The 9,766-nt window shown below is 59.7% G+C and overlaps 1 protein-coding gene across 4 annotated transcripts in view; it reads left to right on the top strand.

Moving 5' to 3' along the window:
* Nucleotides 1–1,980: 1,980 nt before the first annotated feature.
* EMX1 (empty spiracles homeobox 1) overlaps nt 1,981–9,766 on the top strand; it is a 63,736-nt gene continuing 55,950 nt past the window's right edge. Inside the window, exons 1-2 of one of the 4 annotated variants that reach the window (XM_034953377.2) lie at nt 1,981–3,269; nt 9,214–9,398. In XM_034953377.2, the coding sequence (XP_034809268.1) occupies nt 2,750–3,269; nt 9,214–9,398 (705 nt within the window). In that variant the 5' untranslated portion in view covers nt 1,981–2,749. The remainder of the gene's footprint in view (nt 3,270–9,213; nt 9,399–9,766) is intronic. The other 3 variants (XM_034953378.3, XM_034953379.3, XM_034953376.3) reach the window with 3 other exon arrangements.

The following is a 9,766-nucleotide window of genomic DNA, read 5'->3' as shown; positions in this document are numbered from 1 at the left end:
GACAGCTGGATGTCAACGTTTTTTGTTGTTTGTTTTAGAGATGGGATCTCCCTGTATCGCCCAGGCTGGAGTGCAGCGGTATGATCACGGCTCACTGCAGCCTCGACCTCCTGGGCTCGAGAGATCTTCCTGTCTCAGCCTCCCGAGTAGAAATGTCAGCATTTGAATGCCTCACAAGGGAAGGTGGTGTAATAAAAGGTCTATTGATTTAGATATGAACAAGTATACCCAGAGCCACACGAATGAAAGGAGGTGGCCAGTGTAGATGCAAGTCTAGGACGGTCGGTAGATTCCAAGCTCCTCTACCTGCCCAGTTAAACAAGTTCGTGGCCCCTGGCCAGCCTCTCGGTGGGGGTAGGAGGTGGGGGTCTGCGACAGAACGGGTGGGATTCATTACCAGGCTAGTAGCGCAAGGCCCTCGGGCCGGGTTCAGCTTGCTGGGCTCCCGTCTTGTCTCAGCCCCCAGCACTTGCTCTGTCACCGCAGAGCACAGGCCCAGGCAACGTTTACCCAACTGAACCCGCATCCCTGTGGGAACCTTGTTCCAACAAAATCCCGTCGTTGTCTCCTTCCATATGGAACGAAAATCTCCTTCTGTACCTCTGCCCAGCTCCGCACCGCCGCCCCCTTAGAGATACGGCCTGGTCGGGTCCTGGTCCCCCCCTCGGCGGCGCTTCCACTTTTCCCAGACTGAGGGTGGGGAAAAGGAGGAGGGGGAAGAAATCAGAGGAGGAAAAGTCGGGAGGGAGGGGAGCCGGGAGACAGGAGAGGGGGAAAATAAAGAGCCTGAGACACAAACGAGAGGAAAAGACCATCACAGAAAGCTGGAAATCTCCGGAGAGGCCAGGGAGAACCCGCGCTCCCCACGGATTCCATCATTCCTTCCGAAGGCGCCTCTGCGGTGTCTCGGCCGTGCCAGGCCCCGGGGTTCCCAGGACGCGGAGGAGTGCTGGGTGCGGCCGCCTCGCCTCCCCACCCCTGGCCGCCCCTCCCCACCTCGCCCAAGGGGGCCGGAACGGCGTCGGCGCGCGGGGGCTTTTCGGAGCAGTCGAGTGGAAAATAGACTTTAACCCGCTTTGTGGCGGCCGGGGCGCCCTGAGCGCTTTCCAAACCACGGCTCCCGGCGCTCAGGCGGGCCGCTGCCAAGACCCGGCCTGGAGTCCCCGCAGAGTTGCGCGGCGCACGGACCCCGTGGCCTTGGGGCGTCAGGAGGCCCAACCCAGATCTGCGCGCCCAGGCAGTTCTCAGGCCGCTAGAATGGACCCCGGCAGCGGCGAGGAAGCGGAACTCTCTGCGGCTCCCTCTCCGCAGTGCGCCGGCAAGGTCCAGGTCCCAGCCTCCCCACCGCCGCCCGCGCCCTCCTAGGCCTCGGAGCGGCGCCTTTCTGCGGCCTGGAAGGTGGGGTGGGAAAGTTTGCGGAGTCCCGGCTCTCACAGCCTGTCGTGAGAACTGCCCCCGGGGAATTCGTCCGCCACACGGAAAAACTGGCCGGAGCAGAGTCGTCCGCGGTTCCGCGGTCGCGGGTGGAAGGTGAAGGTCGAGGGAGGTCAGGCTGCTTCTGCGTGTCCTGACGGCTGGCGTGTTCTCTTGAGATGGGCTCGGGCTACTTGGCCAGCTTCAGTTTAAGCCACAGTGTCTCCGAGGCCCTGACCTGGTCCGGCCCGCCGACACTTGAGCCCCCAGAGCCTCAGAGAAGGCGAGGGGGTGGATCTCCCAGTGCCGAGGCCCGCCGTCCTGGTCCAAGCCGGTCGCGGCACCGTGTCTGGGCACTGGAGCTGCTTCCAGCCCCGCGAACAGCTGGAGGGTGGCAGTGGGACCGCTCCGGCGGCTTCTCCCGCGCAGTGCCCCGCCTGGCCCCTTGTGAAGGGAGTGAGCGTCCCCTTTCCAGAGCTGTCCCCCGTGACATCCAGAAAACGCGAAACCTCAGGAACAAGGTCGCAGCTTCAGACCGCGGCCCAGGAGGCCGATGGTGGGTGAGTGGGAGAGTCCCGGACAGCAGGGGGGCAGAGAGCTGGTTTTCGGGAAAACCAATGTGTTGGACCCCAAACATCCACCCTCCGCTCGGATCCAAGTTCTCTGAGAACTGAAACGACATCCCGGGACGAATGGGAGAGTTAGGCTGAGCTACACACCGGGGAGGGGAGGGTTGGAGTTTAGCCCAAGCCCTTCGGACGCCTTCTTCGGCTCCCGCGTGGGTTGAGACGGCGGCAGCGGCCACCAGACTCAGCTAAAGGGCGGAGTCGCGAGGAGAAGCCAGTGGCGAGGGGAGGAGGAGGCCTGGATCTCCCCGCGAAGGCTCCAGTCCGGCTTTTGCCTCCGACTGCGGGCTCCCTCCCCACCCGCCGTCCCTCGCCCCGCCCCGCCCCGCCCCCCACCTTGGGGCAGGTGAGCGGCGGCCAATGGGCGAGCGCGGGGCAGGTGCCCGCTAACTCGCGCCTCGCAGCGCTGGGCGGCCGGGGCTGGGCAGGGCAGTGCGGGGACACCGGGGGCTGGGGTCGGTCCCAGCGGGACTCCGAAAGGAGGGAGACGAGCTCAACCCTCGGGCCTTACCGGCAGCTCGCAGCCTAGCACGGAGCCCGCGCCTGGAGCTGCCCGCTCCGCCGCAGCAGCCGCCGCGCCTGGCCGTACGCTGTGGCCGGACCCCGCGGTCGCTCGCTCACACACCCCTCGCCGCTCCGCGCCTGGCTCGCCCGCGGGGGCCGAGCGCGAGCGGGCGGGCGGGGGAGGTGAGGGGTGCGGGCGGGTGTGCATGTGCCTGGCTGGGTGCACACCCCGCAAGGCGGCGGTGCCAGGACGCGGAGCGCTCCCCGGAGCCCGGCTGCCTCGCACAGCTCCCGCGGCTGCGACCATGTTCCAGCCGGCGGCCAAGCGCGGCTTTACCATAGAGTCCTTGGTGGCCAAGGACGGCGGCACCGGCGGGGGCACTGGCGGCGGGGGCGCGGGCTCCCATCTCCTGGCGGCGGCCGCCTCCGAGGAACCGCTCCGGCCCACGGCGCTCAACTACCCTCACCCCAGCGCGGCCGAGGCGGCCTTCGTGAGTGGCTTCCCTGCCGCGGCCGCCGCGGGCGCGGGCCGCTCGCTCTACGGTGGGCCCGAGCTCGTGTTCCCCGAGGCCATGAACCACCCCGCGCTGACCGTGCATCCGGCGCACCAGCTGGGCGCCTCCCCGCTGCAGCCCCCGCACTCCTTCTTCGGCGCCCAGCACCGGGACCCTCTCCATTTCTACCCCTGGGTCCTGCGGAACCGCTTCTTCGGCCACCGCTTCCAGGGTGAGTGTCCACGCTGTGCCCGCCGAGGCGGCCGGCCGGCGCCCGTGCCGCGGCGATGCGGGGGAGGCTCGGGGGCGCGCGGGGCTGTTTAGAAGTTACTGCCGGGAAGGCTGCAGGTCCGCGGAGGTAGATTCCCAGGCAGGGAAGAGCTGTGCGGCATCCACCCGCGCCTTCGCCGCGTAGGTCTCCCTCCCAGGAAAGCAGGTGGAGACCTCCAGGCTTTTCTAGAAAATATACCAGTTCGGACGCAAGCCCAGGCGCGTCCTCGGAGCCTGTGCTGGCCCTCGCCACAGCCTGCCCAATTCTCTCTCCCGGCTGAGCCAGTCTCAGCCCAGAGTACAACTCCTCCCGCCCTCCCTCCTCCCGGCTTAACCTCGCACCACGCTTCTCTCGCAAGTCCACCACCACCTCCGAGACCTCAGCCTTCGCTGGCGCGTCCGGGCAGGGGAAAGTCCATTCGCGTGCCCCAGCTCTGTGGGAAGCAAGGGCAGCAGGGAGGGCGAATCGGAGAGTTAATGTTCAGTGTGGAGGGCCTGGCTGTCTTGGGATGTTTCTCGGCAACCCTGGCCCGACTTCTCCAAGTCACACGTGCCTCTCCTACCCAAGGTGGGGAAGGTTTGCAGTAAGCAAACTGGCTTCCGCCGTTGCTCGCCGCCTTCGGGAGGGAGCCCACCCGGCTGCTGGAGTACCGAGGACAGTTTTCCCGGGCAGGGGGCGGGGGCAGAGGGCTTTTAAGGTCGTAGCCAGTCCGAACCCCGGAGTTTGCATCCAGCAATCGGCTTGCTAATAAAGATCCTCCACTGGCCCTACACACACACACACACACACACACACACACACACACACACGTTTCAATTATTTGTCTTTCCCGGAGAAAAGAGAGTTGCATTTGTTGGAGTTCGTTTTCTTCCTTGAAATTTGTTGGAGTTTGTTTTTTTCTTTTCTTTTTTTTTAAATTTTATTTTAAAGAGTGGCCTTGATTTGTACAGGCATCACTTTAGTTTCCAGTTTTATTTTGTTAGTGTAGACCAGACCACAGCCTTGTGAGAAGGGTCTATGGCTCAGAGCTAGGTAACCCGGCTTTTAGAGAAAACAAATGAAAGGGACATGGCTGGAGCTTCGGCTCCGGGAGCTAATGTGACGGTCTGTAGTCTAGGTCTACAGTCAATTAGATGTTTGGCACAGTTGTTTAGATAATAAAATGAAAATTATCTCTTGACACTTTGACTTTCACAGAAAACCGCTTTCCCAGGTCCCGATTTGTCAGGCAATTTTTTTAGTCTCACCTGGCCAATAGATGCTGACCTGGCAGATCCCGCAAAACCAGAGAATGTAATTACTAGAATAAGAATTGTTGTGGGTAGCCTTGCCTCCTCTTTGAAGATTTCAAAGACTTGCCCAAATCCAAATCCGAAAAAACAAAAATGCTACAATGTCATCTGCCTTGGGCAAGAGTTTCTGCCACTTAAAAATAAATGTTTACTGATAACATGAGGATATCTTCAAAATTGAGCAATCTACCCTGGTCCTCCGTGGGCTCGATCCGAAGCCTGGGTCTCGAAACCTGGCGCCCAGGGGCCGAGTTGTAGTTGGGGCGGTGTGTGAGCCCGCGGGCCGCCGCGGCCGAGGGGCTGGCGGGTTGGAGGCTTGTGGAGGGATAGGGGCTCGGAGGAGAGGGCGGGGTCGTTCCTAAGTCCTGTGGCCTCCAGCCGTTCAGCTTGTCCGGAGGCGGCATCCTGGGCCGCACCCTCGGCTTCGAATCCAGCCCCTGACGCCCTCCGCACCGCGGTTCCTGCCTCCGGGCGCCGAGGGCCGGGGGCGCCTGGAGAGAAATCCAGCTCCGGCTCTGAGCGTCTCCAGTCAGGCGAGGCGGATAAATCCTTCGCAAAACCCTCTTGGAAATTGCCGCCGCTTCCTGAGCCATCAGTCCCAGCGGGTACGTTATCGAGTTGCACAAACAGTTGGATTTTTCCCTCAAGAACCGAGTCTGGACGCGGAGATGGAGCCAAGTGTGGCTGCATTTTCGGACCCGGAAATCCGTTGGGCACTGAAGGACTTTTCGAACCCTGTAGCGCTGTTGCTTCGCGGTCCATCGTCGCCGCTGCAGACGGATGCGCTCCCCGGCGGCTCTACGCCCTCCAGTCCCGGCCAGGCCTCTGGGCTGGGAGCCGAGCCGTCTCGGGCCCTCCGGCGCCGCGTTTTCTAGAGAACCGGGTCTCGGCGATGCTCATTTCAGCCCCGTTTTAATGCAACAAACGAAACCCCACACGAACGAAAAGGAACATGTCTGCGCTCTCTGCGCAGCGCTTGGGCGGCGCGGTCCCGGCGCGCGGGGAAGCGGCGTCTCCGCTAACCCAGGCGCTGGAAGGGGAAAAGCGAATGCGGAATCGTCCAGGACCCCGAAGGTCGGGGCCGCTCGCGAGCACCGAAGGGGAGGAGCCGACGAAGACCAGGAGTGGGCCGCATTTCGGTACTGTTTCCCCGAGATCAGGAACTTTCCGGGTCTAGGAGCAACGCCTGGAGGGGGCTGTAGAGACCCAGCCCCTCGGGACCCGCAACTACAATGGGCCGGAGCTTCTAAGGTCGCCTTTGTTCTGGCAGGAGGACGGGGAATGAGGTTATCTCCGCCGCCTGTCCTGCCTCTCCCTCTCCTAGCCCTAGGGCCCTCCGCCCAGCCGTCCGGCCTTGAGCCCCTGGCCGGCGGCGGCCTCTCCAGCGAAGACTGCGGCTCGAAGACTGCAGCTCGGACCCCGGGTGCTTCGGATCCCTAGCTCCCACCTCCAGCCGCCTCATTCCTGGGAATCTCTTGTGCTAGTTCCCAGCCATTGCCTTGAAGGGGCCCTAAAAGAGTGGCTGTAGAAAAATCGGAGGGGTAGGGAAGCAGGGAGGAGAGGGGTATTCATTTCCCTAGCTCCAGGGACGGCTATACCAGTCCCTTTCCACTTTGCTAACTGTCCTAGTCCGAAACTGACAGCCCGTTCTCACAGCCCAGAATTACTGCGTCCAAACAGGCCGCACCCTAGACCCAAGTTTGTTCTGCCCTTGTGGTCCAGGCAAGGGAAACTGAACCCCTGGTAGGGGTGGTTCAGGCCTCCTTCCCACAGGTCGGGGGGCGGGGCGGTACAGGTACCTGTGCACCTAAGGCATCACCCTTGTCTTTGCAGAAACATGTAGCAATTGATCTGTTTCTCAGGATGTTTGGTGTTGTACTAAACATCCTCTTTCTAACAGGGAAACGTCCTTATTCTTTTGGAATCAAATAACCTGTCATCACTTAGCATCTTGACTCATCCTGCAGTCTCCTGCTTCTCTGTGATAGGGTTAGAAGGACCCCTGTATTTTTGCACATGCATGTGAATATACCCTTTAGGACACATGCTGTCTACCACAACTGGACATGACAATGACCTGGGGCCATTTTCTCAGTAAGGTAGACCCAAAGCAACCTAGCATCCCCCTAAAATAACCAGACTTGAGGCAAAGGGGCATGTATGTTGGTACAGAAGCTTGTTGCCTTCATCCTCTCATCTGGGTTTATAAAGACAAACACAGAGCACTCCACCACACAGGTGACTGACATATACCACATAATTACAAAATAATCACTAAGTCACAGACACTGGGGCAGACTGCAGACCTGCTTCCTCAGCCCCACACTGCCCTTCACACCTCTGCATCCTATTCATACACACTTACGGGGCTTTCCACACTGCAGCCTCACTTCTGACCAACCTGGGCCAGCCCAGCATCTGAGGCCAAACCCTGCCAATGCTGGGATGAGCTAGGCTTTCTCTCTCCCTCTCTGGTTCATTTGTCCAGAGGAAACCACTGTTGGGACTTCACCCAGGTTCATAACAATGTTGTTTTTTGAAGCAAGTTATTAACATTAACAAGAAGCATTTGCTTTCCACCCACCTTTCCCTGGCCTACCTCACTGGCCCCACCCCAGAGACTTTAATCTTCCTTATTCCCCACCTGAAGCAGGCTCCATATTTTTCTGCCCTTTACTCATCTCTGCCAGACCACCTCCCCTGACCATCTGTCTATTCCACTATCCCAAGTCAAACTTCTCTTCCTTCAGTCGGACCTGAGGGCCCTAGATCTGCGCCACTTGAATAATCAAATGGGGTGTCCCTCACCCATCTCCCTGTGATGTGGTCCCACCATTTTTGTGGCCGCACAGATCCAACCAGTTGAAATTGATAAGGTGACTGGAGATTATTGACTGACCCCTTCCAGGCACTAGCCCCGCAATCCTAGCAACTCTGTTCCACAGAAAACTCCAGCAAAAACTTGGCTTGTTTAGGTAACCAAAGCCCAGAGACTTGGAGGAAATAAGGTCAGGGAGTTTCCACCAACAGAGGGACAAGAACAGTTACCTGGAGAGTTTTAGCTACAGCATCTCAATTATGTGCTTTTGATTCACTTACATAGATGTTTCCAGAGATGGGAGATGTTAACTGAATTATCCAGGTGATTGTCTTAGAGCAAAGCAACAGGTCAAATCAAGTCCAACCAGTAGCCATCCCTGAAGAAATTAATTGGATCAGTCAATCCCAACAGCTAATTCTGTCAAAATAATCCATCTAGGGTTCCGTGTTTTTGGTGCATCAGGAGGCTGTTATGTGCCCTTACATGAGAATCCATGGGTGATTTTGTCAGGGCCCGTTATGAGTCTGTTAGCATGTGCAACCAAGCCAGAGATTGTGTGAGGGCCTAGTGGGGTGTTCATTGAGACAGGCGCTGTGGGTAGAGGCTTGTTTTGGCATTGATAGTTTCTGACCCCATCTCCCCTACCCCAGCTTCATCCAGTCCAGTGTTATCCCTTCCTCCTGCATGTGGGAGCTGAGTCCCTATGCTGGCCAACATTTGCTAAGGGACAGTCACACTCTAAAAATCCTATACAGTAGATAGGAAAAAAGACAGTAGGGAGGCTGGAACATATATTTACACACGCCCATGCAGAAACCAATATATCTATATCTATATATATTAGAGAGAAAGATGACATCTAGATATTTATACACATGTTTCTTTAGCAAGGGACTATTCAGGGATGAAGCAGGGATGAAGCTTTTCCCACCAGACAGTACTTGGAGTCTCCAGTGTGTGTGTTGGGGTAGGGGGTTGGGGGCTTACCCTAGAGGCTGGGTCTCTGGACAGCCAAGGCCTGGGGGAGAGAGAGGTGGAGAAAGGGGAAGAAGGAGCCTGACTTTCCACTTCCAGGTGCTGCCTGGACCACTGACCTAGCCACTGGCCTATTTATACCCCCTGCAAGACAGAGCTAGAGCGTGCTGGCAGGAGTTTTTAATGAGCTAGTAGCCTGAGCATTCAGCCGCAAGACTAGTGCAAGCAGGTGTGACGGGATTGCACCTTGTGTACCTTCTAGTTCTTGAATCTGTGTTTGGCAAAGGTGTGCCTAGCACCCCGCTGCTCCCCTTATCACGTTCCTGACCCCCAGCCCTGCCTCTACCCTGGGTCCTCTTGGAGGGAGATGCTTTGCGACCAGTTAACTGAAAGCAAATCGTTGGGGCTGGCGGCCAGGGCAGCGACCCTGGGAAAGGGCGGAGAAAGAGCGCCATGGACTTTTCTTCCCCACCCCTTGGCCTCTTCCGCTGCCCCAGGCATTGTGAATGTGGGTCCACGCCTCGTCCGGCCTGGCCCCATCTCTTGGCTTAACAGAGGGATGTGGAGAGCTGTTATTCCCCGCGTTCCCCCGCGGAGTGGCTCTCGAGTGTGGGGAGGTGTTGCGGAGGGGAGTGGACTTAGGGAAGGGGCGGCGAAAGGGCAAAGGGAGAAATGGCGTGTGTGTGCGTGTCAAGGAATGGAGAGGGCAGGGCGCTTGGGAGCAGGGCGCGAGGCCAGGCTCTGTTGGGCCCCGGCTCACGGCGCCCCTTCTCTCTGTCTGTACCTGCGTGTGTTGCCGTCGGCGGCGGGGCCGCAGCCAGCGACGTGCCCCAGGACGGGCTGCTTCTGCACGGCCCCTTCGCACGCAAGCCCAAGCGGATCCGCACGGCCTTCTCGCCCTCGCAGCTGCTGCGGCTGGAGCGCGCCTTCGAGAAGAACCACTACGTGGTGGGCGCCGAGCGGAAGCAGCTGGCCGGCAGTCTCAGCCTCTCCGAGACGCAGGTAATCACCCCCGGTCGCGGCCTGCCCTGCGCCCGGACCCCGGGTGGAGGTGAGGGTGCGCGGGTGCAGGAGAGGCCCTGAGCCCGCCCCAGCCCAGCCCTGCTGGGTTCCAAAAGGCCCCCATTCCCCGCGGCGCTGCGGTCAAGCCCGTCTTTAGAGCCCCTTCCTCGAGACTGCGTGCAGCCTGCTGAGCCCGCAGGACTTTTGTCAAGCGCTAAAGACCTAGCAGGAGGCAGAGTAAATGCAAACTGTATCCCGAACCCGGCTCCCAAAGCTCCTCACGGGGGGACCAGGTTCCCTGGAGGAAGCGGGTCGCCTCGGGAGCGGGCAGCGCAGGCAGCACCGAGGCCACTGGAGCTGGCTCCAGC

This window comes from Pan paniscus, chromosome 12 (genome assembly GCF_029289425.2).
Source record: "Pan paniscus chromosome 12, NHGRI_mPanPan1-v2.0_pri, whole genome shotgun sequence".
Taxonomy (NCBI): Eukaryota; Metazoa; Chordata; class Mammalia; order Primates; family Hominidae; genus Pan; species Pan paniscus.
The sequence above is the reverse complement of the archived record's forward strand: the minus strand, read 5'-3'. Positions and strand labels throughout refer to the sequence as shown.